This window comes from Pogona vitticeps, chromosome 7, assembly GCF_051106095.1.
Source record: "Pogona vitticeps strain Pit_001003342236 chromosome 7, PviZW2.1, whole genome shotgun sequence".
NCBI classification, from domain to species: Eukaryota; Metazoa; Chordata; class Lepidosauria; order Squamata; family Agamidae; genus Pogona; species Pogona vitticeps.
Window position 1 is genome coordinate 32,991,658 of NC_135789.1, and position 26,572 is coordinate 33,018,229.

Consider the following 26,572-nt stretch of genomic DNA (forward strand, 5'->3'; position numbering starts at 1 on the left):
CTTGCTAGCCGGAGTTTTCATTCATTGCACTCTTTCTAAGTCCTGCCAAAGGGGGAAAGGCAGGAGGTCTGGCCGGCACAAAGCCCGAAGGAGTAGCCCCACAAAGGAGCAGCCCCCCCCCCGAGAGACCGAAGGATTCTCCGGGGGGGGTGGGAACCTCCGGGGTCCGGTGCTACCGGCAGCCACATCTGGAGCACCGAATGGATCCCCGTTGGTGGAGATGAAGGCAGGTTATGGTGTGGGGGGGGGGGACGGACTTCCCTACATGGCAGGCGGGCTGCTGCCAAGCCCTGTCCCTGGGGCCGCCCTGGAAGAGGACCCGGAAAGCCATCCGTGAGCGTCTGAGGGGGCCCAAAGGTCGGGGGGGGGGAGAGAGGAGGAGGAGAGGGGGGGCGCCCTTCCCAAGGCAAAAAGGGGGGGGTCTCGCGCTCCCAGCCCCCCCCCGAAGTAAAGCCCAGGGGGCCGGTCTGGATTAATTCAGCACACACCCCGCCCCGGGGGCGGCTCACGTTCAGGATGCCCCCGGGGAGGGTGGGGGCTGAAATCGATGACCGGCAAGGCGGGGGGCGCCGCCCTCTTCCTCCCCGCCGAGGGGGGGCCTGCCTCGCAAGGCGGTTGTGAAGAGGAGGTCGGGGGGGGGAAAGAGGGAAGCTGTGGGTGCCTTTCCTGGGACCTCCGGGGGCGTTGCCTGCACGGCAAGGCGGGCGTTCAGATCACCGCCTCGCCTCCGGGGCAGCTCTCGGAGCCTGCCTCTGTTTGGATCACAACGCCCAGAATCCCCTCCTGGGCCTTGTAGTCCAAATAAAGGAAAATTTCATACATCCACACTGGATTCTTTTTTTTTTTTAAGGCAGGAGGACAGAATAAAAAACACAGGATTAATAACGACAATTCCGACATGTTCGAACTACAGCCGGAAATGCTCCCTCGCGAACAAAAGAACTGCTCCACCAGAATCACTCCGCTCCAGTGCGCATGTGCGAGGCCTCGTCTTTTTTTAAAAAAATCTCCTCCCCCCTCTCCCCCCTCCCGGATGCCTTATGCGCACGCGCAAGAGGCGGGCCGCCCAGTTCAGGAGAGAACGTCGGCCGCTCTCTCTCCAGCTCGTCGGCGTCTCCGACAAATAACGCTGCGCGCGCGCAATAGGGCCGCGCCAGGGTGGAACGCGCCTGCGCAGAAGCGTTCTTGACGGGTGATAGGGAGAAAGGAAGAGGGGGAAAAAGAGGGAACAGTGTGATTACGCATAATGGAGGAAGAAACATCAGATTGTGATTTTAACAAGAATTAATATGTATACTGTAATTGGTTTATTAGTACCGAACCTGCTATTTTAGGCTTTCATGAAATGGTGAATAGCGGGAAAGAGTATGGAGCGGGCGCTGCGCTTGCGCACAAGACTAGAGAGTACCATCTAAAAAAAATTGGAGTCCCTATTGCGCATGCGTGAAGGAAGAGACGGAGAACTAGCAGAGACCGAGCATGGGCAGAAACGGGAGAGTGGGGCTTGCGCATGCGTATCAAAGGGAGGGAAAAGAACGGGGCGGGGCGGCGAGGAGAAGGAAAGACAGGGCGAAGGGAAGGGGGGGAAATATGGGAATGCGCCTGCGCAGGAAGGCAGACGTGAGACGTGCGCAAGCGCAGAAAAAGGGAGGAGGAAGGTTGCGCATGCGCACGGGGAAAGAAAGCGGGAGGGGCTCGGAGCCCCCCCAAGCCACTGATTTCGGAGGCCCTTCCCCCCCGCGTCTCCTAGCCCCCCTTCCTCCCGCGCCTGCGCCTCAGCCTCTCGCCTGGCCGCGCATGCTCCCGGGGCGACGGGGAGGGCGCCGAGTGCGCCTGCGCGGCGGAGGCTGTGGCGGGGCCCTTTCTGCGCGTCTCTGGCCGTGAGGCGGCCGCTCTCCCCCTTCCCCTCACGCGCGGCGGCGGCGGCGGCGGCGGCAGCGGGAGGAGGCGGGGCTTCAGCCAGGGCCCCGCCCCCTGTCATGGCAGCCGGCCCCCCCTCCTCCGCCGCCGTCGTCTCCCGGAGGCCGCCTCCCCTCTTCCCCCTCCTCCGCCTCCTCCTGCTGCTGCCCCGGGCGGCGGCGGTGGCACCGGCGGCGGTAGCGGTAGCAGCGGTAGCCCCGGCCAGGCCCGTCGGGTAGGCCCAGAAGGCGGAGGAAGAGGAGGAGGAGGAAGGCCCCCCCCTCTCTCTCTCCCCTCCCTCTCGCGCCCCCCCTCGTTTCGGCCTCGAGGGCCCGGAGGGGGCCCCCCCTCGTCCCCCCCTCGTCCCTCCCGCCCCCGCCGAGCCCTTGGCCAGACCGGCCGCCCCGCCGTGGATGTGGGAGAGGATGGAAGCCAAGACGGTGGTCTACGACCTCGACACCTCGGGGGGCCTCATGGAGGTGAGGGGGAGGGGAGAAGGGAGGAGGGGGGCGGGGAGGGGTCGCCTCTGCTCCCCCATCATCCTCATCATCCACACACACACAAACACACCCACCCCTCTCTCTCTCTCTCTCTCTCTCTCTTTTTAATTTCCTTCCCCCCCTTTTTTTTTCCCTCTCTGGCAGCAAATCCAGGCCCTGCTGGCGCCCCCCCGGAGCGACGACGCCGGAGGAGGAGGAGGAGGAGGAACCGGAGGCCCGGCGACGGAGAAGCGGAGCCGCCGGACGGACCGCGGAGGAGGAGGAGGAGGAGGGGGAGGAGACCACCACCAGCAGCATCACCACCAGCATCATCATCACCACCACCACCACCCGCCGCCCCCGCCGCACCACCACCACCACCCCGGGCACCCCCAGCACCACCACCCCGGCGGCGGCGGCGGCGGCGGCCACCCTCCGCACCCCCCTCCTGGCTGCGGGGGCAGTGGGGGCGCGCACCCCCCGGGAGGGTCCCCGGGTTCGGTCCCCTCTCGGCGGAGCGGGCGCGCCACCAACCACGACAGCTGCGACAGCTGCAAGGAAGGCGGAGACCTCCTCTGCTGCGACCACTGCCCGGCCGCCTTCCACCTCCAGTGCTGGTGAGTCTCCGTTCCCCTCCGGCCGGAGTCCCTCGCTCGGGGGGTGGGGGGGGGTGGAGGGGGGGTCGGTTTCCCTGCCTCCTCTTCCGCCGACCCCGGCTTCTCCCAGACCTCCTCCGCCTCCTCCTTCTTCTTTTCTCTCCCCCCCCTCCATACAACACATTCCCTTTTGATTCCGGCCCCTCCGGAGCGAGTCCGGATTCAGGTTCCAATCCTCCCCCTCCTCCTCCTCCTCTTTATGGGGCTTTCTTCTTCTCCTTCTTCTTCTTCTTCTTTGCCGCCGACTTGCCCTCCTCGTCTCTCTTCTTCCCCCCTCCCTTCCTCTTGCACTGAATTCGGAGCCGCTCCGGATCGCAGCGCTTCCCGCTTCCCCGCCGCCGCCGGCGCCGAGGTCCCGTTATTCTCCGCCCTGGGGAGCCGCCGCTCCTCCCGGGCCGGTGGCGGGCGCCTCCCCTTCCAGCCTCCTCCCCGGGCGCTCCGGATCCGCTCCTGCCCGCGACGCCCGGAGGAGGAGGAGGAAGAGGCGGCTTTGCCCTCGGGAAGGAAGGGAAGGAAGGGAAGGGAAGGGAGGGAAGCGGCGGCGGGGGGGGGGGGTCTGCTCCGGCTGTGGCTCCAGCTGACAACATGGCGACCTGCCTGGAGGGATGCTCCATTTCCCTCCCTCCCCCCCCCCACTCTGCCACCGCCGCTGCCGCCTGCCCAGCGCCATTTTGCCCCTCGGGCCTGCTGGGGACCGCCTTCCCCCCCCCCAACACACGGGAGACTATCTTTTGGGGGTGTTCCTTGCGGGCTGTCTCCAACCCCCCCTCCCCCGGGAAGGGGGCCAGGCTGGGGAAGGCCTGCCGAGGAGATGGGGCCTCTGGGCAGCTCCTCCTCCTCCTCCTGCTGTCACTTGGGGGGGCAGCCTGCTTGCCCACCTCCCCTCGGCGTGGGGGTCCCTCCCCTCCCCTCCCCTGCTTCCCCCCTCTTTTGTTTCTCTGTATTTGTTTGTTTCCGGCTCCTTCGCCTCCTCTTCCTTCAGGTTTCCGGGAGCCCTGGCCCCAGCCCTCCTTCGGGGAGCCTTTCCCCTCCCCTCCCCTCCTCCCTCTCTTGCTGACCCCGGGGGTTAGTGGGGGTGGGGGGGTCCCTTGCAGTCACCCAGGAGAACCCCAACTGTCCTGCTGGCTTTGGGGAGGGAGGGAGGGAGGTGGGCTTCTGTGCAGGCAGGCTGGGCTGCCCCAGAGGAGGCCCACAAGCAAGCTAATCTCTCTCGCTTTCTCTCTCTGTGTGTGTGTGTGTGTGTATGCGTGCGTGCGTGCATACGCTTGTGTTTATAAGGCATCAGGAAAGGGAAGTGGGTGTCTATCAAAGGAAGGCCCTTGGATTGGATAGGCTCCCGTTGCTCTGCCAAAAACCTAGATGCTGTGTGGGCAGGACCTGGAGGGTTTTGGAGACCCCCAAGCATTGGGGTCACAAGGTGGGGGGGGAGTTTATCCCCTTGTTCTGTTGGATTTTTTTTTAATGTCACTTGGTTCAAGTTGCTTCCTCGGTCAGAGGTCACCGGCTGGGTTCAGAACGGAATGACGTGCCCATAAACATCTCTGTTTTAGTCATGGAACAACCCACTGGTTTCATGAGTTGGACGTGGCAGATTTGTGTGTGTGTGTGTGTGTGTGTTTTGCCTCAAGTTCCTTAAATGAGAGGGAAGCTGTGACCTTATCCAGGACGGGGATTACTGAGAAGAGAGAGTGTGGTTTTGCTTCCATTTGTCTTCAGTTGCGTTGCCTGTGTGTAATAAACACCACACACTCTGACCTATAATTGGGGGGTGTGTGTGTGGAAGGGGAGGAGGTGGTAGCGCTGGCAGAAGGTGGGGAAGCGGGCTTGTCCGTGTAGCCGGGAGCCACCTGGGCTGCTCCTTAGGAGATGCTCCTCGTGGACCAGCCACAAGTCTCCACATGTCGTTGGACTACAGCTCCCATGATCCCTCGCCATGTGAATTCTTCCCCCCCCCCATCTTGGAATGCGTCCATGATCACAAGGAAATGTCTGTTTACATATATATAAATGCACATTTGTCCACTCGTAGACTTCAGGCAGCCTTCATCGTTGGTGGAGGTTCTGCCAGATTTTTGCAGACCTGTGAAATCGGCCGTTTTGCCTCCCAGCGAGTGGAGGTTCTCCGGGGGAATCTGTGCTCGTATCGGCTTGCATGTCGCGGCCACCCCTCCGGGTGCCAGTGTTGAAAGAAGGCAGGGAGTGTTTGCGGCTGCTGGCGTGTGGCTCTTTCCTTGGCGGTGGTTTATGAATATACGTATACATTTATTAAGTTTGGTCTTTAGTATCTGTGGCTTTAGTTTAAATTTCGGGCGACGAGGTGTACTTACATCACGGAGAGGAATTCTTGGCCTTCTGACGATGCTCGTTTTCCCCTTTGCTGAGCCCAAAGAGGGAAAAGGGTTGGTTTGTTTTTTTCTCTTACATTTTCTAACGGCAGATTCAAGCAAAGGCTTTGCCTTGAAAGCACACATGCACACACACACAAAATTAAACCACAGTAATTAATGCCTGTGGTTCCTTTCGGCACCCTCCTATGAAAGCTGAGTGGAGAGAGCCGGGAGCAAGCAGATTCCAGGCCTGTAGGATCTGTTTTGTGTTTTCTGTTTTGGGATCTGATACAAAAAGCATACCCTTGGAATGAAAGACTTTACGGGCCCACAGATTTGCTTTCAGGAGGAGCCGTGAAGAGCGCCTTTGGTCCTTCTGCTGAAAGATCTGCTCCTGGGGGGCCCAACCTTTCTTTCTTCCAGCAGTACCGTTTAGGGTAGCGCGAGATGGGGGGGAGGCGATGCGTTTATCTTGTGAAACAACTGGGCGTTGAGAAATAAATCCCCATGGGTCTGCTCCGGATCCCCCAGTAGCTTCAGCTGCTGTCCCTCCCGGGTGGTGGGTAGCTGGACTCAGGATCGAGCCCACGTTTGGGGAGGGTGATGAGGCAATGCCAGCTCGGAGTCGGTCTGCCTGTTGTCCTCGTATGGATCCTTCCCTCCACTTCCTGTCTCCGAAGGAAGTCGGGTGCCGGATGACACTTTTCCAGGCAGGAGGAGGCCAGACGTAGGGAAAGCTTTTGCAGCAGAGAGGGTGTTGGCTTCAAAAAGGCGAGCATGTGGTTCCCCCCCCCCCCCCGTTTGGCCTGAGAGCCCGCCTGGTCCCTACCCAAGGTCTATGCAGCACGGCAGGCCGTTGGCCTCTGCTCCTGTTGGCTGCCTCTGGCCCAAATTCGCCTCCCTTCGGCCCTTGCGACTTCATGCCACCGGGATGAGCCGTCTGGTTTGCCCGCTGTGGGATAATTCACAATTAATTAGGAAGTCACCCCTTTAGTTGCTCCAACTGAAGACGGCGTGTTTTGTTTGTTTTGCTGGAAAAGTTTACATGCTGTTGAGCTGGCAGGACCGTCAAGAGCGGTTTAAAAATATGAAACAACACAGCCAGTTAAAAAGTTACATATGTTAAAGTGACTATAAGCTAGTCAAAGAGAGCGTTGCAATATTTGAGGTTGAAAAGGCATCGCGCACACAGACAAGTGTAAGAACGGAGACGGCAATACCTATCAGGGCCGAACGCTCTCTGGCCGAGGAGCCCGGCCCTCTAAATGTTATCAGGGAAGGCGCCAGGCAGGTCTCTCCTGGGAGAGCTTCTGGAGTTTGTGACTTCTTTTAAAAATAAATCCAAACCTCAGTTTATTGCTTCTTTTCCCTTGCTCACCAGGTAGGAAGAGTGGGGGCTTAATTTGTGACATAATTGAGGCTTTCGAGAGAGAGCTGGCTTGCCTTCATTTTTGAACCCGTGACTCTCACCTGACTGTGGGCTGTTCGGGTGCCTTCTGCCCTTAGCAGGGATGGGCCAGAGCCCTTCCGTCCTTTGAGAGGCTTGAACGATTGACGTATAAGCTTTCTGGGCCCGAATGAGCCCCCCGGGCTTTCCGTGGCAAAATAGTTCCATCATTGGGAAGCCTTGTTCTTTCCAGTCCCCCCCCCCTCCGTGCTTATGCCTCTCTCGCTTGGACCGTCTCCTTTCTACAGAGAGAGAGAGAGTTCCCCGCCCCGGCAGGCAGGCAGGCAGGCAGCCACTCACTCTCTGCCTGTCCTCCTCTGTTCGCAAGGTGAACTTATAATCTTGTGGGTGAGCTCAGCCCACCGGAGGAGGGAGGCCCTGTCCCTCTCGTCAGAGGGAGGCCATGAGAGCCACTTCACCCAGGAATTGGAAGAATGTGACTGGGGGGGGGGGGGAAGAGGCGTACGCGGTGCAGAAGCAGGTAACTTGCAGAATAAATAAATCAGTGGTCAGGGCTGGATGCAGAGCAGGTGAACTGGCTCTTTTCCAGGCTGCAAAAGTCTTCTCTGAACTTAGCCAACCGTTCCATCTATCTAGGTCAAATCCCATTTATAGCTTCCTGTTTGGCTATCAGAGTTTGGGTCACTCCAGCAACAGGCGGCATAAGAGGAGGAGCAAAGGTAACTTTATGAGGAGGAAGGAAGAGAGCGCGTCGGTGTCCGCACCCACGTTTCCCCCACCCACCCGGTGGTTTTCTGTGACTTTTCCTGGGGCCTGGCCTCCCCTTGGTCTGGGTTTTTTCTTCTTCTTTCCCCCTATTGTTCTGTCGTTCAAAGGGCTGTTTCAGCGCTTCGGGCAAAAGATGGTGTGTTTCTCCCCGAGGCTGCCTCCGTTTGAAATGTCACCCCCTTCCCATCCGCTGGGAACTCGATTTGCTGCTTGTGCTGCCGTTCTTTATGGGCATCTCATGCTCTCTGTCCCAAAGCTGGCCTTTGCCCCGGCGTTCCAGAAGTCTGGCAATTGGCTCTGGTTCCTGGCCCAGGGGCGGTGGACGTCGCCTTTATTCTCTCGGCCCATTCCGCAGACTCACGACGTGGCTGCCTTAGCGGCAGGCGGATCTCTCAGAGGGCGTGTTGGCTTGGTGGCCAGTCCAGGTTTGCATTGGGTCCCAGGCTCGTTCCGGTGGGTCTCTCTCAAGCGGATTTCAAGGGTGGGCGTATGAGCTGCGTTGCCTGCATGAGACCTGGGAAGGCGGCCGGCTCTCCCGAGTCCTTATTCCAGGAGCGAATGGACCCACGGTCTGTGAGGCTGAAAGGCAGGCCTGCCTCTGAAGGTGTTCTCTCTGCCGCCTGCTTATCCAGGCACCTTTCATGCGGCAGCTGGGCAGCCGTGGGCAGGGATGGGGGGGGAGCTCCTTGACATTGCCGCGCTTGCAGTGGGGGCCCGGTGGGATCCCTTCCCAAGGGGTTAGGAGGGGCCCGAGTTCCCCAGGTAGGAGGACGGCAGGCCGGGACCTTCCCTTTATGGCTGGAAAGCGTGAGTCCACCTTGATCACCCCGTGCAAAAGTTCTCTGGAACTCCAACCGGGTAACACCTGGACACCTTAATCAGAGTGATGCCCCGTATCCTGAACTTGTCATGAGTTAACAGAGGAGCCCTGTGTGAATGGTGCCCTTGTTTATTTTTGCATGCTGTAGGCCTGTTTCCTGTGTTTCCCTCCTTCCTCCCCCCCCCCCCCCGCGCTCATTTTCAAGACTTTGAGGCCCTCGAAGTTCTGGCTGATTAAGCAGGTCCAGGGCGGGTAACATCCAAATGGGTTCTGAAGCCTCATTTTATTTTTGTTCTGTTCTGTTCTGTTTTTGTTTTTTTAAAGAGGAAAAAGGGGTTCCCTCCACCCGTCTCACGGCCAGGTCAGTGCAAGAGAGAGAAACTGGACTGTCTTTTAGAGTTGCATCGTTTTGAACGATTAAAAAGAGGAATGTGTCACTTCAGAAATCCTTTACAGGGTTTTCCAGAAGCCAAACTCTGCACAAAAAACGCCTTGTCTAAAAACTGGGCATTTGTTTGTTTGTTTTTTAAAAAACACACACACACACCAAACCCAAAAACGCCCCCCCCAGCCTATTTTTTTTCTTCCTTTGATGGTGCTGATGTGCACCTTGGACCTCTGGAAACGAGTGGTTGTAATTAAAAATCCAGGCTGACTGTAACTTGAGCCCGGCTTTCTCTGTGCGGGGCTGCCTTTGTTGCCAGAGAGGGCAGGATTCCAACAGGCCTGGTGTGCAGCTAGCATGGTGGGGTTCAAGCTTTCCACTGGAAGCTCTCGGGGGAGTTCGAAGGCCTCTCTTTGCCGGCTGTGCTCCCTCAAAATGAGTCCAAAGCAGGTACGGGAGGGCATTTATTTTTTTGGGGGGGGGAGAAGGGCTCTGAGATCAGGTGAGACAGGATGTAGGGTCAGGGCCTAAGCTTTTGGCTTCCGTCTGGGCAGTGAAAAGATACCGAGGATTGCTAAGGGCCCAGCCTGGGTGGCTAAATCAGGTTTGCGCCATTTCCAGGGGTCAGAAAGGGGCCTGGCGTCTCCGGAGCCCGCCAGAGCGTCGTGTCCTCTCCGTCAGACTGTGGCCGGTTCAGCTGCAGCTCTCCGTGGTGGCCCCAAAGGCCACTCTCAGAGATGCCGGAGGAAGAGGAGAGTGGCCTCCTGCACCAGAGAGTCCAGAGCAAGGCAGGGCATTTCCAGAAAGGGAAGAACGGAAGGGTTTTGGTCTGGTTGCTTGGCCTTCCGCCTGCAGAGATGGCTTGATTTCTGTCCACGTTTGCTGAGGGTCCCTGTAACCTGAAGATCGTTCACCACCTGGAGGCTGATGGCCACCAATGGCTTCCAGAGGGCCCGGGCCCATCTCCCAAGGGCCGCCCTGGTGAGCAGTCCCGCGGAACCGCGGCCGTTGGGAGCTCGCCCGGCGCCGGCTGGACGTGGCCGAGTCTCCTCTCTGACTTTGCAGGCCTTGGCTGCCGGCCTGCAGCACCTCCCGTGCAAGGAAGCGGAGAGGTGGTGGGACGCAGGTGGAGGGAACCTCATCTGGAATCCAGTCAAGCGTGAGTTCGAGCTCGTTCCTGAGATGGCTCCATCGGGGAGGCGGAGGGAAGGGAGCCGGGTTTTTTCTCCTTCATGGCTCTGCCCTTGGTCACCCGAGCTTCTCTCTCGGCAACTTGTGCGGCCTTTAACGTTCTGGCCCCATGTGAAGCCTCACAGAGCCCACATTCTGAGGGTTACTCTGAGAGCAGCGTTGCTCACACACACACACACACACCGGCTCAACAGCCCCCCCTCGGTCCTCCTCGGTCTTGCGCTCTGTCCCTTATTATATTTAGCAGAGATATCGTGTCCCCTTTATGATTTGGAAATCCATTTTATATGTGAGTATTTGTGGGTTATAATTATCCACTTCTTCAGACCCCCCCACACACACACACACCCTTAAGAAAAGAGACAAATCGGCCCGAGAGCTCTTCCCACGCCCAGAGCACGTGAGGGTTTTCTGCTCAGCCCTCTGGGGTTTGTGGCTTCCTTCCTTCCGTGGCTCTCTGGCGGCCTTTCTTTCCTAGCCCTGCCTGGAGATCCCAGGCCTGACCCGGATCCCAGCTTCTGGGATGGGAACAGACCGGGATCCTTTCAGGGTGGTACGGCCACGTAGCCGTCCAGAGACGGGAGTGCCGTGTCCTCGGCGTGCCGGCGATGGGTGTCGCTCAGGCCTCTTCCTTTCCATCGCGCCCAGGTGAGGCAGGAAATGCGCTTCCGGATTTGGGGTCGGATCCGGTCCTTAATCCGTAGCCCTTTGGCGGTAAGACGGAGGTGCTAAAGCAGAGCCCTTCGCAGAAGCGTTGCTCAGCCTGCTTGAGATCAGCGATCAGGTGTGGGGGTCCCTTGGAGGAAGACAGGTCAGCCTCCGTTTGTAGGAAACGTGGCGGCCCAGATACTGGCAGGCGCGAGGCCCTTCCTGCTTGCAGGGTTGGTGGGGCTGGTGGGTGGCTCTCTTCCTATCTGGTGGTGGAATCCCGTTCTCCCAGGAGACCTGCCTGCTTGGATCAGGTCCTTTTTGACTTTCTCCCTGGCTTTCCAACGTGCTGGATGTATTTCACAGCCTGGCTTGTTTTAAGTGGGTTTGAAACTCTGTGGAATTCTTTCTTTTTTTTCCTTTTTTAACAGTGCCTGTAGTATTTGTCACCTGCTATATTTTGGTTTCTGTTGGCTTTAACTTCTTTGTTCCATTTTGCTGTCTGTCTTCCCTTTTTGGGACCGGGCGGGCATGGCTCAGAGAGTCTTCTAGGAGGGCTAACAAATTGAAGAAGGCAGTCCTTGCCCTGAGGCTTTTGCAGTTTAAAAAGCATGAGGAGGGGGGGAGGGAAAGAGGAAAAAGAGGGCTGGGAGGAGGGGGGGGGAAGCAAAACCCCGGCTGTATTTGCAAAGTTCTGGAGCTGGAAGTCAGTGCAGTTTAAGGAGACAGGACACCGCAAGATCGAGTCTCCTCTCTCCTGCTCGTCCGATGATGCCGTCCTGCTTCGCCTTTGTGGCCCCTGAGGAAACGTCCCTGGCAGAACGAGGGTGGAGAGGAAGGAGGAATCCGATGGCAGAGCCCGTGCGGAGGGACCCCTTCCGCCAGACAGAGAGAGCAAGAGCGGGACAAGTTCAGTCCTGTGCGGAAGGAGCAGGGCCTTGTGGGGGAGAAGGCATGGGGAAGGCAGGCCGTGGCTCTGAATGGCTGGCTGGGCTTGGCCTTCTCTCTCTCTCCCCTTTCCGTCAAACCCATGACACATAGGAAAGCCAGGATCAGGCCTGCCCAAAGGCGGGGGCCCCATTCAGAGCAGAACCCCAGAACGATCTTCCTCTCTAGATGAACGTCTTGCCACGTTGCGCGCCAGAATGGGGGCTTGCCAGCTCCTCCCGGCTCTTGCTCTTTCTGCCTGCCGATCCCTCGGTGCCATTTGTGCCCTTTCCTCTGTTGTTCTCCCCGACGCGCCCCCCCCCCCACTTCCGCCTCCTGTAACCAGCAGAGGCAGCCGCTTAGCAGACTGGGAGGCAGAAGGAAAGATCTGCTCAGGAGAGGTGGCCTTTATTTATTTTAATTTTTTTTCTTTAGCAGCCGAGTGATCAGTGTGCGGTGTGTGTGTGTGTGTGTGTGTGTGCGCGCCTTTCTTTCCCACAACTGTGCAAACAAGGCTGTGTGTAAAGAGTTTGTCCAAGGTGGAGGAAGAGAAAACCGAGGGCCTCCCTGGGAAGTGTTCCGTGTGCTAAGTCTCGAGCAGGCCATTAAAGAAAGGAGAAGGAAAAGCCGATCCTTCCGCAGCAGGCAGGCTGGGAGGAAGCCTTGGATCCTGCCCTGACTCAGATCCGCTTCCCCTACTTGGAAAGGTTTCACTGCAAGGGTTGGATTCAGCCGTGGCCCGAGGGCACCACGGCACAGGCCGCACCTGTCCCGCCGCCACCCTCGCCCCTCCCTGGATGGTCCCGGCAAGCAGTGTCCTGCTCTTCTTCGGGAGAGCGGCAGAACGGGGCGCTTTGATCTCGACCGTGGGGTGGTGTCGAGCGGAGGAATTCATCATCCGGCAGGCTCCTCGTAGCTGGAGGGGAGGAGCACCGGGTTGAAGGAAAAACTCCCTGCCCGACTTGAGGAGATTTAGAGGAGGCAGGAAAAAAAGCCCGGATGTTGTGCTTTCAGGAAGGCCGTCTTCGTCTTCGCTCCCTCCCTCCCTCTCCCTTCCCGCCTCTCACCGCTGGGCACCGAAGCAGGAAAAGGCCAGGGAGCTCTTGATGGGCTCTGCGAGAGCCGGAGAGCCTCGCCCAGCCGCCCTCCCGGTTTCTGCAAGCGTGCCTGCAAGGTTTGTGGTTTTGTCCCGGCTGTGGTGCCCAGCGTTGCCTCGGAGTATCGCCTTTCCTCCCCAAAGGATTTTGGATCTGCTCGCAGCCTATATATAGCCGTTGGAGCGTGGCCATATCGAGGGGCGAAGCGCAGCCTCGCCGGGCTCCCAGGAACGCCCCCGCCGAGGCCCAGGTCACCCGAGTCCCACCTTGAGTCCAGCAAGTGCCCAGAAGGCGCCCGGACGTTCCCTGAAACGAGGCGGGGAGGCTCGGTTGGCCCTCCTGCCTTCCCCATGCCAGCCAGTGCTTGGTTCCGGCGGTCTCTCTCTCTCTCTCTCTCTCTCTCTCTCTCTCTTTTCCTTCTTCTGCTCTTGCGTCTCCGTCCAGGAAAAGCAAGCCAGCAAGCCTGTGTGCCTTGATTTCGGGAGGCTCCCTCCTCTTGGGCCTTGCTTCAAAAGGGCAGGTGGCCTTTTCCGTGCTCGCTGGCGGGGCCTCCCCCGACCGCCTGGGCTCTGACAAAGGGCACCCCTGTGCCCAGAGGAAGGAAGGCCGTTTCCCAGTCATCCCTCTGCGTCTCGGGGAAGATGCTCCAGTTCCGTGGCTCTGGTTCCTGCCAGCAGCAGCAGTGAGCAGCGGGTGGGAAAAGTCTTGGCCAGGAGTAGCCATCGACCGATGGGGCTTCTTCATGGCCGCGTTGTGGCAGCTCTCCTGGAGGGACCCGCGGAGGCTGCCTGCCTCTTTTGTGGACGCAGCAGGGAGCGAGCTGCCACGGGGGAGGGCTTGCTCTCCTCCTCCTCCTCCTGCGTGGGTCCCGGCTCTACGAGAGGCCCCGGGAGCCACACTCAGAGGACCGGCATGGCTTTGCAGGGTCAAGAAGGCCGATGGCCAGTGTCTCCAGGGGCAGGTCTGGCATCCTTCAGTGGGGCGGCCGGCCAGGGCCCGGCTAGCGCCAGAGAGCAACCCTGCCTGCAAAACTGGGCCCCCGTGAGCAGGGACCCCAAAGCATGGGGGGCCTCCGGGCTCTCCGCGCGCCGCCTTTGGAGGGTGAGCTTGCCTGCCTCGTGACCGACAGCTTAGAGGTCAGGATAGTAGCCGCGTGCGTAGGCCTGCGCCGCGTGTCTCATGTGTCGTGTGTCATGTGTGTGTGTCTGTAGCAGCGGGGCCAGGTGTGTGTTGACGTGGGCGCCTCCTTGCTTCCTCCTGCAAGTCGGGTCCTGTTCCCCCCTTGGCCGCGCTCGGGTTCCTTGTGCTCCAGAGTGCCAGGGCCCCGGCTTCCTAGAGGGGACCCGTCCGTCCCGCAACCCCTTCCCTTCCCCTTCTTGGGTTCCTGCCAGTTTGCCTGAAGCGGCTTGAGGGTGTGTGATAAAGGAGCAAATAGGTTGCCAACTGAGATCATTCCAGCCACCCTGGTGGGGTTTTTTAAGAGAGAAAGAGAGGAAAAAAGAAAACCTGGCTCCCCCCCCACACACACACAGTGTTTCAAAACTCCTGCAGCTTTCAGGTGTGTGTGCGTGCGGGGGGGGGGTTCCATTGTGCCTTCCCCACCACCACCACCACCGCCACCACCTGAAGCCTCGCCCCTGAGAAGGGAGGTGGCCGGCCTGAGTGGCTTCTCCCTCCGTCTGCCGGCTCTGCAGCCTCTCCGCAGATGGTGACCCAGGGAGGCCAGAGATCCTGCCTGGCGCACCCGGGGAGGGGAGGGATGGGCTTGGGTCCTGGGGGGGGGGTTCAGGAGCCCAAGGGCCCTCAGCCTGCCCCACACGGATGTCTCAACGTGGCTTGGTGCTCTCCAGGAAGAGCAGAAGGCTCCTTGTTTGTCCTGCAGCTGCAGACGCCTCCCGTGTCAGGGAGCAGAGTAAGGGAAAGGGAATGATCCGGAATACTTGCAAGGCGCTGCGCAGGGTCCTCTGGGCACTGATCACAAGCGGTGAAACATGGCAAGCTTGCCTCAAGTTTTGGAGAAACTGGCTGAGCCTCTTATGGATCAAGGGCCACAGGCAGAGTGGGTGGCCTCACTCGTGGGGCAGCCCACGGGTGGCCCGTTCACCGTCCTCAGGTGTGGCTGGGTGGCCTCTGTCGCTTGGCATCCCCTTTAGGCCTTCCAGCCACTGCTGCCCCGTCTGCCAGGCAGCAAATCTGCCACCTTCAGGCCATTCTGGAGCGCTTGGCCACGTCCCGCCCTTCCAAGCAGGGGACCACGTCCTTGGAGGACACGTCGTCGGTGGGGTTGGGCTGCCTCTCGGAGCTCAGGGTGCGCTCGCCCTCCTCCGAGGGTGTCTCTCCCGGCCGTTCGGGATCTTTGCAGGAAACTCCTGAATTCCTGTGACGTGAACGTCTCTTTCCACAGCAACCCTCCGCTGAGCGAGGAGATGCTGCCTCCGGGGGAGTGGATGTGCCACCGCTGCACCGTTCGCCGAAAGGTAAGGAAAGAGAGAAGTGTGCCGCGACCCCCCCCCCGTGCCGTTTCTGGATGAGGCCGCCTGGGAAGGAATCCCTCGCCTGCCTTTCTCTCTGCAAACCCTGGAACGGGATCCAAACGGCTGTGTGTGTGTGGGGGGGAGGAATGCATAGGGGTGGGAAGCACAGCTGGCAGGCCGGCTCTGGCATTCCTTCATTCCCCCCCCCCCCACGACCATTGCTTTGAAGGCCCCGGTTTCTCAAGGAGGGTGGGAAGGCGTTGCAAATGGAAGGAACGGCTCCCTGGATGAATTTCTTCCTGAGAGGAGCTGCCAGCACGGCCGGTCCCATGCGAAGAACACGCCCCGTGTGGGCTGCCAGGCTCGGCTGAGCCGGTCTCCTTTCCTCCCGAGGGCAAAGCCGCGGAGAAGGGCCAGACCCTCTCCCTCTTTCGGGCTGGACGCCCGACCTCGCCAAGCCTCCCAGTTCCTTCCGGCTCGCGCGCGCACAAAGAATGGAATGAGCTCACCCCCCTCGCGGTTGGCCGTTGCCATAGCAGCCGGGACCGTGGCAGGATTGGGGGGGGCGGGCGGCGTGGAGACAGATGATGTGCTACGCTTGCCGGCCGGCCGGCCAGCCTGCCTCGCTCAGCCTCTCACTCGTTTCATGGGAAACCGGGGTGAGGGAAGGGTTTGGGCTGGCCTCCAGCTGGTCATCAGAGAGGCCTGGCCTTTCCTGCCTGCGCCGGCCGGCCCATCTGGAGGCTCAGATTGACTCCTGGGCCGTGGGGAGGCGGGGGGGGGCAGGCCGGATCCTAGGCAGTTGTCCTCCTCCCACCCCCCGAAAAGAAGACCGCCTTCACCAGCTTTCCTACCAAGGGCCGGCTGAAGATGGGGAGATGGCCTTGTTTAGGAGTGGGGGGAGCAGAAGGTCCCGGGGTTCAGAGCCCCCGGATGCCTCCTGTGAAAACGGGGCAGGCGATGGGGAAAGCCCGGGACTCTGGAGCGCCTCGGAGGCCTGTCCCGGGAGGCAGAGGTGAGTCCGGCGGAAGAAGGGGAGCCTTGTTTTCAGTGTGTTCTGAAGGCCCCTCTCTGTGCCTGGCTCGATGGAGTGTGCGGGGCGGTCGAGGGACCTTTCCCCTGCCCCCCCCTCTTTCTCGTGTGGGTGTGTGTGCGCTCGGTCCCTGGGCCAGCTGGAAGCTTTGAGCCCCCCCCGGGATGCAGCTGCTCCTTGCCTCTCCTTGAGGCCGAGAGGCGATCTGCGGCCCAGTCTTTGAAAGGCACCCGATCTTGGCGGCCCCTCGGTGCCTCCCGCCACCGCTGACGTCTCCTCTCTCCCAGCCTCTGCCCTGCACCCCTCCTGCGTGTGTTCGGGGCCAGGCGGCTGGACAGGAACCTCCCGCGGGTTGCCTTCAACTCCGGATCCCTTTCTTGCTTGGAGCTCAGCGTCTCCGCTTGAGTCTCCCTTTGCTGCTCCTTCCCTCTGCAAGGTCGCAGGGAATGGCTGCCTCCCCCTTCCTGGCCGTTCCTAAGAGGGAAGGAGGCCTCTGTGGTTAAGGCCGGGGACCTGCGTTGGAGGCGAAGGCGCTCGGTCCCTTCCCCTGCCCCTCTCGGCGTCACGTCTTCCAGGCACTTACTTGGTCTTAATTCCGCATCCTTCCCCCTTCACCTCCTTCAGCCCGGAGCCCCGAATCGAATCGCCTTCCGGCCTCAGCCCCAGAACTGCCAGGGAGACGGTCACTAGCCAGCTTTCCCCTTGAATCTGGACCTCCCCCCCACACACACACACACACTGTCTCAGCTCAGCCTTACTTATGCTTTGTGTGTTCTGTGTGTCGGGCGCCCTTCTCAGAAGGGGCAAAACCTGCTCCTGGTTTGAAACGCGACTCCGAGGATTGTGAGGGTGGTTGGCCATCCTGACCCAGATCCACCTCGACGTAGCTCAGGATGCTGCCTCGCTTAAAGTGCCTTGAAAGCTCGAAGACCAGCGTAGCTCCAGAACCACCTCTTGGCTCTCCTGTGTCTGTGTGTGTGTGTGTGGGGGGGGTGTCAGTGAGTGGGTGCATTTGTGGTGCCCTTGAGTTTGAGGCAGCTCCCCAAGAGGGGCCAGTCGGCCCGACCCCGTCTCTGGTCCTTTTTCATGAGTCGTTCGGCTTAGGCTGGCTGAATTCCAGCCGCTCCTCCACCAGGGGCCACGCCTGCTCCGAGAGAGTTTTCTTTTTGCCGGCGATGGTCGGCCGAAGTGAGGCGTAACCCGTCTGAGTCTCTCCTTTTGCAGAAGCGGGAGCAGAAAAAAGAGCTGGGCCACGTGAACGGCCTGGTGGACAAGGCTGGGAGAAGGACCACGTCCCCCACCAGCGATGCGGACTACTTGGAGCGGGCGGGGGCCGGCGGAAGCCTCCGGACCCTTTCCCACGCTCGGCTCCTGGAGCGGAGAGCCAGCCGGCCCGGCACCCCGACGTCCAACGCCAGCACCGAGACCCCGAACTCGGAGCAGAACGACGTGGACGAGGACATCATTGACGTGGACGACTACTCGGCCCCCGCCACGGGGGAGGCAGAGGGCGGGCAGCCCCTCCTGAAGCGACCCTTTGAGCTGCTGATTGCGGCCGCCATGGAGAGGAACCCCACCCAGTTCCAGCTGCCCAACGAACTGACCTGTACCACAGCACTTCCAGGTAGGCCATTCGGGGGGGGCGGCCGGGGGGGTCCCTCCTCCCTTCTGTCTGTGGTGGAAAGGGGGGCCTTGTATCGTAAAACGTTCTCGGACCTCCAACGACGGACCGAGAGGCGGGTCTGTGTGTCATGGGGCACTCTCGGGAGAGGCTGCTCTGCCCCAGAGAGAGCGAGGCAGCAAAGGAGGGGACCGACCGGGGGCCGCTTCTCTCTCCTTCCCGCAACCCCAGGTACGAGCAAGAGGCGGCGGAAAGAGGAGACCACGGGGAAGAACGTCAAGAGGGCGCAGCACGAGCTGGACCACAACGGCCTGGTCCCCTTGCCTGTCAAAGTTTGCTTCACCTGCGGCAGGTATTCTTGGGTGCCTTGGCCCTCCGGGGGGGGAGGGGAGGAAGGGATTAGGGCTGGGCTTTTGTCCCCCTGGGTGGGGCAGGAGGGGCTCCCGGCAGCGAAGGCTGACTCTGCTGGTGAGAGGAGGTCCCCGTAAGCCCTCGGAGGAGAACGCCAGTCCCTCGGTTCTCTTCTGTGTCATCCCTCCCAAGGCGCCGGAGAAAACACACCCGCAGAGAGAGAGACAACTCCAAAGTGAGATCAGCCGTCTTAAGTGGGCAGCGGTCGCTCCCACAGGATTTGCCATTGGGGGGGGAGACGTGGCCCCCTTCCTGGTCCTGCCGGTCCAAGCAGGCCATTGTCGGTGAGCGGGAAAAGCCTCTGGAGAGGGCAGCCTCGCCTAAGCCTGCCTTCCTCTTCCTCCCTACTGGTGACATTCCCTTCTCTCTCTCTCTCTCTCTCTCTCTCTGCCTTCCCTTCAGGAGTTGCCGTGTCGCCCCGCTCATCCAGTGCGATTACTGCCCGCTCCTCTTCCACATGGACTGCCTGGACCCTCCTCTCACGGCGATGCCGCTGGGCCGGTGGATGTGTCCGAACCACATTGAGCACGTGGTGGTGAGTCAGGTTGGGGGGTTCCTCCCTCTGCCCCAGCCCCCAAAGCCAGCCCCTTCTTCCCCTTGGGCTCTCCGGCTGCCTCCTCACAAGGTGCTCCGTCTCTTCTCGTTTGCAGCTGAACCAGAAAAACATGACCCTCAGCAACCGGTGCCGGGTGTTCGACCGCTTTCAGGACACCATTTCCCAGCACGTGGTCAAGGTGGATTTCCTGAACCGGATCCACAAGAAACACCCTCCCAACCGCCGCGTGGTGCAGTCGATGAAGAGGAAGGGGTTGAAGGTGGGTCGGGGGACGAGAGCAAAGCCACGGTTTGTTTCATGGGCAGGAAAATAATTCTGGATTGCCTCCTCCACCCTTCCTTGACCCTCCGACGAGGGAGGAACCAGAGGGGTGGTTGCCAAACTGAAGGGACACATAAAACAAATAAATAAAAATAAACACACTGCCTTCCTGGTGGATCTGCATTGCCAGCATCGACCAGGAGGTGGCAGCCTCTGCCCAGTGAAGCCTCAAACTGGCCACCTTTGCCTTGACAATGAACCCAGGAAGAGGACAGAAAGGTCCAACTCGGCTCTCCTCCTCCTCCTCCTCCTCCTCCTCCTCCTCCCTTTCTCTTTGCAGGTTCCGGATGCGGTCAAGTCCCAGTATCGTGTCCCGCCCCCACTGCTGCCGCCTGCGGCCATCCGGGACGGGGAGCTGATCGGCAACGGGTTTTCGGAGGAGCTCTCCTGTACGCGACTCTGCAGCCCGGAGCGCTTCGCCCCCCAGTCGGAGCAGCACGAGGTAAAAACAGGCCAAAGGGTGAGAGGGGAGGGGGCCCTCCCCGGCCGTGTCTCCGGGACGGATTCGAGGGGTGCGGCTTGTCGGGCAAAGGGGGGCCTTGTGGGACCTCGAGGAGGGGTTGAGAGCATCGCGGAGGGGTTTTGGCTTCAAGAGGGTGGCAGATGGTGCCGGCAGAGGCGTGAGCCAGAGAGCGGAGGCCTTCCACTGCGAGCGCTCCTCTCCTTCCCTCCTCCGGTGCTTTGGCTGGGACCTGCCGGCTTTTCTCTCCTGATTCTCAAGCGTGGCTCTTGCCTGCTTTTCCTCCTCCTCCTCCTCTCAGTGGTTGCGTAGCGTCATCGCTCTTCAGTGCAGCATCTTGAAACACTTGTCTGCTAAGCAGATGCCGTCGCTGTGGGACTCCGAGCAGGCGGAAAAGGCCGACGTGAAGCCGGCGGTTGTGAGCGACGGGTCCCTGGCCGGCCCCTACCAGGCAGCGGACAAGGCCGGCGCTCCTCCCCTTTACTCGCCCTCCTGCGTCGCCCAAAACTCGCTGCAGGAGGAGGGCCCCTACCCTGCGTGTCCAGACAGGCCCAAGAAAGCGTCTCCCTGCGGGACCGCCAACGGCCCCAGCGCCGCCGCGGAGGTGAAAATCAACGGGCCCCATTTCTATGGGGAGGCCTCCGTGCACTTGACTGACTCCCCCCGGCTGAGCGGGCATGGGGGCGCCTTCCCGGTGGCCTCCCTCCGGCAGCAGCCATGGCCTCGGCCCTCCGCTCCCCCCGCCCCCTGCCGGCTCCTCAATCACACGGCCGGGATCAAGACTGAGAACGCGGCGGACCCTGTCTCCTGCACGCACCGGGGCTCCGTGCCGATGGCGGGCGTGGCGGCTCCCGTCCCCGGTTCGTGCGCCACCCTGGAAGCGGCCGGCGCCTTGCCAAGGAAGAGCACACCGCCAGCCCCTGTCGGGCCCCTCCTGGCCGCCGATCTCGGGACGATGGAGTCTCCGCTGACGGCCACTCGGGCGCTCACCCCACCCCAGGCGGCGGCCACCGCGGGGGCGGCCCATGGCTTCTGCTTGCCGGCACCGCCTCCAGGTGAGTGCCTGAGGCCGGCGGAAGGGTCCCGCCGCCTGAGAGAGCGCCGCTGCCTCACTTCCCCGGAGGCCGGGCGTCCTCAGCCCAACGCTGAAAAATGAAGTTGCTAACCTAGAGAGCTGGAGAAAGCAAAGAATCATTTCTTAAAAAGTCAAACTGTTCTCATCCTGCCTTGAAAAGGCTTTGTGCCCTATGGGCATAGTTGCGCAACCTTTATTTGGACAGCAGGAGAGGGTTAGGGTGGCTGGGTTTGTTGAAGTTCTGGCTTCCTCCCGTGGTTTTTCCGGAGGAGTCCCACGGCTGGTTTTTCTTCCCATTGACCATTCTTGCTTGTGGCCGTCATCTGACGGTAAACGGTTGCGAGGCTCGACTGCAGATCATTCTAGGAGTCAGCACAAAGTGGGGAAATGGGGCTGCCGGGCGGCGATGGTGGGGCAGCCGTGGGCCTCCTGACGGGGCCGTTCTCTTTCTTTCCTCCTCCAGACGAGAAGATCAGCCCCAGCGCCTTGTCCCTGGGGAGCGTTTTATCAGCCCCCTCCCTGCTCTCTTCCAACTCTTCATCTGCGCTGGAGCTCACCAGCTCCCTGAAAGCATTAATGGATGGCGGCGGAGGTGAGGGGCCCCCCTTCCTCTCTTCTCCCCCTTGGATCGCAAGGCGGGTGGGCGAGCGGGGAAGCCCTCTCTCTGCCTGGCCGCCTCGGCCCTCTGAGACCTGGGGCCGGTTGAGGTGGCCGACCCTCTTGGGCCTGCTCAGTCCCACGGGAATGGGCCACGCAGTGGTAAGAAGGGGCGTCATGTCTTTTTTGGGAGGCCCTGGAAGCGTTCTCCCCCCCCCCCCACCAGACTTCCCCCGCGTGTTCCTTTGCTCAACGGCCATCTCTCTCTCTCTCTCTCTCTCTCTCTCTCTCTCACCCACAGAGATTGAGATCAACATGCTGGATGAGAAGCTGATCAAGTTCCTGGCCTTGCAGAGAATACACCAGCTGTTCACTTCCAAAACCCAGCCCTACACGGGCAGCGCCAGTGCCCGGCAACCCAGCCCCACGTCCCACCCTGCTGAAGGTGGGTACAGGGCAGACCCCCACATAGCCCTCCCCGTTCCCTCTTTTTCGGATGCAGGAGTCGATGGTTCCTGCCGCCTGTCCGCTCTGCGGATCCCATGCTTAAAACATCCTCCGGGGTGGAGGATGTGAGGCAGAATTGGAGCTAGAGACCGGGTCGAGCCTTTTCCATCCAAGGGAGGGGGTCTCTGAAACTGTTCCCCTCTCTCTCTCTCTTTTGCAGGGCAGGGGAAGGAGGTGCAGGCCCGAGCCGTCTTCTACCCTCTGCTGGGGATGGGCAGCGCTGTGAACATGTGTTACAGAACCCTCTACATCGGGACAGGTAAAGGGCCCAGCCTTGGCAAGCCCGGCACGGGGATTCAGGGTGGGGGCAGAGGGAGCCTAAAGCTGGGCTGGGCTTAGAGGCCTCCCTGATGGGAACCGGCAGCCCCCCCCGCCCCCACCTCTGGCAGGTTTTTCTAGGCTGGAGGGTTAGGTTTAGGGTGAGGGGTGGAACCGGAGGCCTGACCGGCCCTTCTGGGAGGGCAGGTGTGCTTTGGCTGGCCGCCCACCCTGAGCGACCCTGCGGGTGGCCTTTCTCCTCCGGGTTGGGATTCGTGGGGATGGCCAGCCTGGGCGAGAGCTGGGAGCGTGTGGGGATGCTGACCCCGTCTCCTCCTCCTCCTCTTCTCCCTCCCGGCAGGGGCGGATATGGACGTGTGCCTTACGAACTACGGTCACTGCAACTACGTCTCGGGCAAGCACGCCTGCATCTTCTTTGACGAGGTGACTCCCAGGCCACGGGGAGGGAAGGGTTGATACAGATGTGTGTGCACGTGCATGCGCGCTTCCTTCCAGGGAGGAGAAAGGATCAGCAGGATCCCCCTTGAACTTCCTTCTTTGCGTGTGCGTGCGTGTGCGTGCGTGCGTGGGGGGGGGGAGAATCCCCTGCCCACCCTCTGTGCTTTGCATCTCTCACAATGTAGCTGGAGAGGGGCTGCACTTCACGGCCTGAAGAAAGCAGCACCTCCGTCCAGTGGGGCAGGGAAGACGCCTCCCTCCCCCCCCCAGATTACCCTTGGGGAGTTGGGGCGGCCGGTCGGTGTTGACCACCCTGGGCTCAAGAGGTCTCTCAGCGGGGCCTGACCGCGGGTGCAGGAAGCTTCCCTTGGGTTCTTAGGGGTTTCTTTCTCCTCTTCCCCCCCCCAGAACACCAAGCATTACGAGCTGCTCAACTACAGCGAGCACGGGACGACGGTAGACAACGTCCTGTATTCGTGCGACTTCTCCGAGAAGACTGCCCTCGTGCCCCCCAGCAGCATGGTTGCCAAAGTGCAGAGCGTGATCAGTACGTTCCTTTTAAGCTGGCTTGTTTGGTTGGCCCCACCCTAGCCCCAGAACCTGCCTCTTGCCCCCCCCCCCATCCATGCTCCACAGCGATTGCAGCTCAAGATGCGGCTGTCCAAGGGAATCCCCAAGACGGGCCCTTTTGAGGGGGTGTAACGGAAGGTAGCCAGGAGCGACCTCTCCATCTGGGCTCAGGCGGGATCCAGAACGGCCCGGGGGCAGCTCCAGCCGGCCCAGCTCCCAGGGTCTCTTCCTCCTCCTCCCTGGCCTGCTGAGAGGGCTTGCTTTCTGCGGTCCCCTGTCCCTGAGGCGCTGTCCCCTCGCACCCGGTCCTGTGGGGAGCCTCGGACATGTTTGGATGGATGCCAGGCCACCCCTTGACCCAGCACATACATTAACACACGTCCCGCGTGGCTTCAGAAGGCAAGGTGGTCTCAAGCAGTTTTCCTTGCTCCCGTTATTTCTTTTGTATATATCTTTTTATTTTGGAAACCAAAGGAGGACTGTCTTGGGTCTCCACACACACACACCCCCTTTATGTCGAAAGTACAAACCGTGACCTTTGAGAGGTTTTTCTTCCCGTCCCCTTGGCAGGCGAGGTCCTAAGAGGGTGAGTGCCGTGGGTCTCCCTGCTCTGGCGGTTTCTTGGGGTCCCTCCCTTCACCACCACCCCCTTGCCTTCTGTCTCTCCAGAGCGGCACAAGAGCCGAAAGACGCAGCAGCAGCAGCAGCCGCAGCAGCAACAAGAGGAGGACGGACGGCCCAGCGAAGAGGGGGGCGCCCGTGCCGCGTCCCCTGCCGCGGAGGCAATGCGGGCCCAGGCCCAAGGGCCGGCCCCGAGGCCCTGCAACTGCAAAGCCAGCAGCTCCAGCCTGATCGGGGGCAGCGGGGCCGGCTGGGAGGGGACCGCCCTGCTGCACCACGGCAGTTACATTAAGCTGGGCTGCCTGCAGTTCGTCTTCAGCGTCACGGAGTTTGCGACCAAACCGCCCAAGGGGGAGGCCTCAGCCTTCGGACAGGACGCGGACTTGGAAGAGAAGGTCTCGGCTCTGAAGGCCCACCAGGTCCCCGTGCTGCGCTCGAACTCGGTGCCCTAGGGGCGGCCAGCGGACAGGCAGAGGAAGGAGACCGGAGGCGGCTCAAGAGGAGGGGCAGCCGCCCTTCAGAGAGAGAGAGAGAGAGAGAGAGAAAGTGAGGAGGGACGGTGCGATGTACATGAAACCACGCGTCTGTCTGGATTATGTCCCCCAACCACCCACCCCACCCAGGCACACACGGACGGGCGACAGACTGTTGGTGCCCTTTGCATGAAATGAAGAACTCTTAATTTTTTTTTCTTCTTTTTTTATCGTTTGCTCAAGTTTTAGGGCATTTGCACATATATTTGTACTATACATTTCATTTTAAAGAAAAAGAAAAAAACAAAAAGGAAAGAGGAAAACTGCAGCGCGAAGGGGGGGGGAATGCCCAGGGCAGGAGCGGGTGAAAAGAGGCCGGCTCATGGAGGTTGCCCCCCCCCCGGCCCCAGCGCTCTCCCCCCCCCCACTCCCTGCAGTTGTAAAATAATCAAAAACCTGCTCTATTTTGTGCCAGTGACAATAGTTTTTATATTAAAGAAGAAAAAAAAGAGAAAATACAGTTTTCATACAGCAAAATCTATACAATTATCATTGTTTTATTTAATGTAAAAATCTGTGCTACCTTCATGCTGGTTTCTTATTTCATCCCGACTTCTCTCCTGCCCTTCCCGGCCCCTTCCTCCCTCTTCCTCCTGCTGCTCCATCACTCCGGTGTATCAGCGGCAGGGAGAAAGGGTGGGTTTTCTTTTTAAAATTTTTCTGGTCTCCATCCTGTTTTTTGGATAACGAGAAGTATTTGGGGTTCTGTGTAAATACATCGACTGACGGCCTTTTTCCCTCCCGTGTTTTTTAAGCTGTGTACAGTGCTCCCTGTGGTATGAACGTGGGCTCCGGTTTGTCTGTTGTAGCAAAAGCGTTTCTTTGTCGTAACCTCTGTTTTTCCGTCCTTCTGTTCCAAAACGCCGTCCCTCTTCTCCCCCCCCTCCCGCCCCACATCCTGCCCCCCCAACCCCCCCTCTCTCCAGTCCTCTTCTCTCAGCAGTTGAGTTTCTGATGTACAGAAGTAATGGCAATGTTTTAGGCTTTACAGAAATCCTTTTTTTCTTCTCTCTCCTGTATTCTGTATATAAAACAACAAAATACGACACTCGGTTGGTGTCTGCCTGTCTGTCGAGACCCCAGGAGCTCTCTCTGTCTCTCTCTCTCTCCCCCCCCTTCTATGGCACAAGCACCCCAAGCCGTGGGGGGGGGGAGGTCAGCTTGTAGAGAGATGTCTTTGCTGCACCCCCCCCCCCGTCATTCTGCACCTCCAGTTTCCAGAACTGCCCCTTTTCTGTGCCAGCCTCCGGACAGAAAAAAAAAACCAGTTGTATCTCCTTCACTGTGTGAAGACTGTGCTAACCTTGTGGTCTCGGGAGGAAAGGATCCCTCTTCCCCTTCCTTCCTCGTTCCCCCCCCCATCTTTTTCTGCTCCACGGGACAGGGTATGCTGCGAATTGTGGGGAAGGAACAACTGCCCCTCTCGGAGGCCCCCCCCGGATGGGGTGGAGGGGTGAGGAGGCTACGAAGGGACCCCTCTGACTCTTTTTAGCCTCCGACCCCCTCTTGCCCTCCACCCGGGAGGGGAGGGGAGGGGAGAACTGCTGCCACTGCTGCTGCTGCGTTCTTAAATCTTTTTAATGCTCATTTTTGATCAGGCAATTCCTGCCCTTTCCTTTTGTATAAAAGCTGGACGTTTTCATGTTCCAATGGCATTAAGTCTGTATTAATAAACCCTCATATGGCTATTAAAAGAAAGAAAGAAAGAAATCATCAGGCAGCGCTAGGCCTGCACCTTCCTTCTTATTTTGCTTTGCTTTGGAGCCGTGGAGTCCGGCGGCTTCTTCGGGGAAACGCCACGCCCTCGGTTCCCCGGCCACCGGATCCAGGGAGCCAGAGGCTGGCCACCCACCCACCGTGGCCGCAACGGGCCATCCGCCGGGACAGGAGCCACCACGCTTCCGTCTTGGGCCCGAAGGTGGACCAGAGGCAAGAAGGCAGGTGCGTGGCTCCGTCCACCCTCCTCCTTCCAGGTGACCCGACCGCTCTCTCTGTTCCTCCTCGCCTCGGACGCTGAACGGGGGGAGTCCCCTGGAGGTCCTGTACCGGACTGACCCACGTACGAAATCTAGGAAGGAGATGCCGCCTAAAGGCCAGGAGCTTTCTGGCAAGCGAAACAGATCGTCTCCCCAAAGGTGCCGGGCTCTCCTCCTCTGAAGGCCCGTGATCCGGCTTAGGGCAGCGGCCTGCTCGCGGGGCCTTTTACGGGAGAGTCGATCAGCTGTTCCAGTGAGCCGAGGGGCTGGTGGGCTCAAGGGAGGTGGCTCTGGGGCAGGCCAAGCGCGGTCCCTTCTGTCGGCTTAGGTAGGAGATGCACGGGAGGGGACGGCTTGGCTCCTGTTTGTGTTTCCTAGCCATGCGGGAGGAGGAGGAGGAGGAGGACTCCGGGGGAGCGGGGATTTGGGGGGGGGTCTCCTTCAGATGCCCCATCTCCGCTGGCTGATGGTTTCTTTTTCTTTGGCGTGCACCCA

General features: G+C 60.3%; 1 protein-coding gene across 2 annotated transcripts; it reads left to right on the forward strand.

Annotated features, from left to right (window-relative positions):
- The first annotated feature begins 1,799 nt into the window (after positions 1-1,799).
- On the forward strand, positions 1,800-25,811 carry PHF12 (PHD finger protein 12). 2 transcript variants are annotated; one of them, XM_072978682.2, is made up of 15 exons: positions 1,800-2,378; positions 2,544-2,995; positions 15,010-15,082; positions 17,337-17,736; positions 17,965-18,085; positions 18,547-18,679; positions 18,795-18,959; positions 19,302-19,463; positions 19,843-20,536; positions 21,020-21,148; positions 21,455-21,598; positions 21,821-21,919; positions 22,280-22,362; positions 22,786-22,924; positions 23,617-25,811. In XM_072978682.2, the coding sequence occupies exons 1-15, from the start codon at positions 2,313-2,315 to the stop codon at positions 24,018-24,020; spliced, it is 3,264 nt and encodes a 1,087-aa protein (XP_072834783.2). In that variant the 5' UTR covers positions 1,800-2,312; the 3' UTR covers positions 24,021-25,811. The 2 variants fall into 2 exon arrangements, with proteins under 2 accessions (XP_072834783.2, XP_072834782.2); XM_072978681.2 differs by having other exon boundaries at positions 1,802-2,378; positions 19,783-20,536.
- The last annotated feature ends 761 nt before the right edge of the window (positions 25,812-26,572 follow it).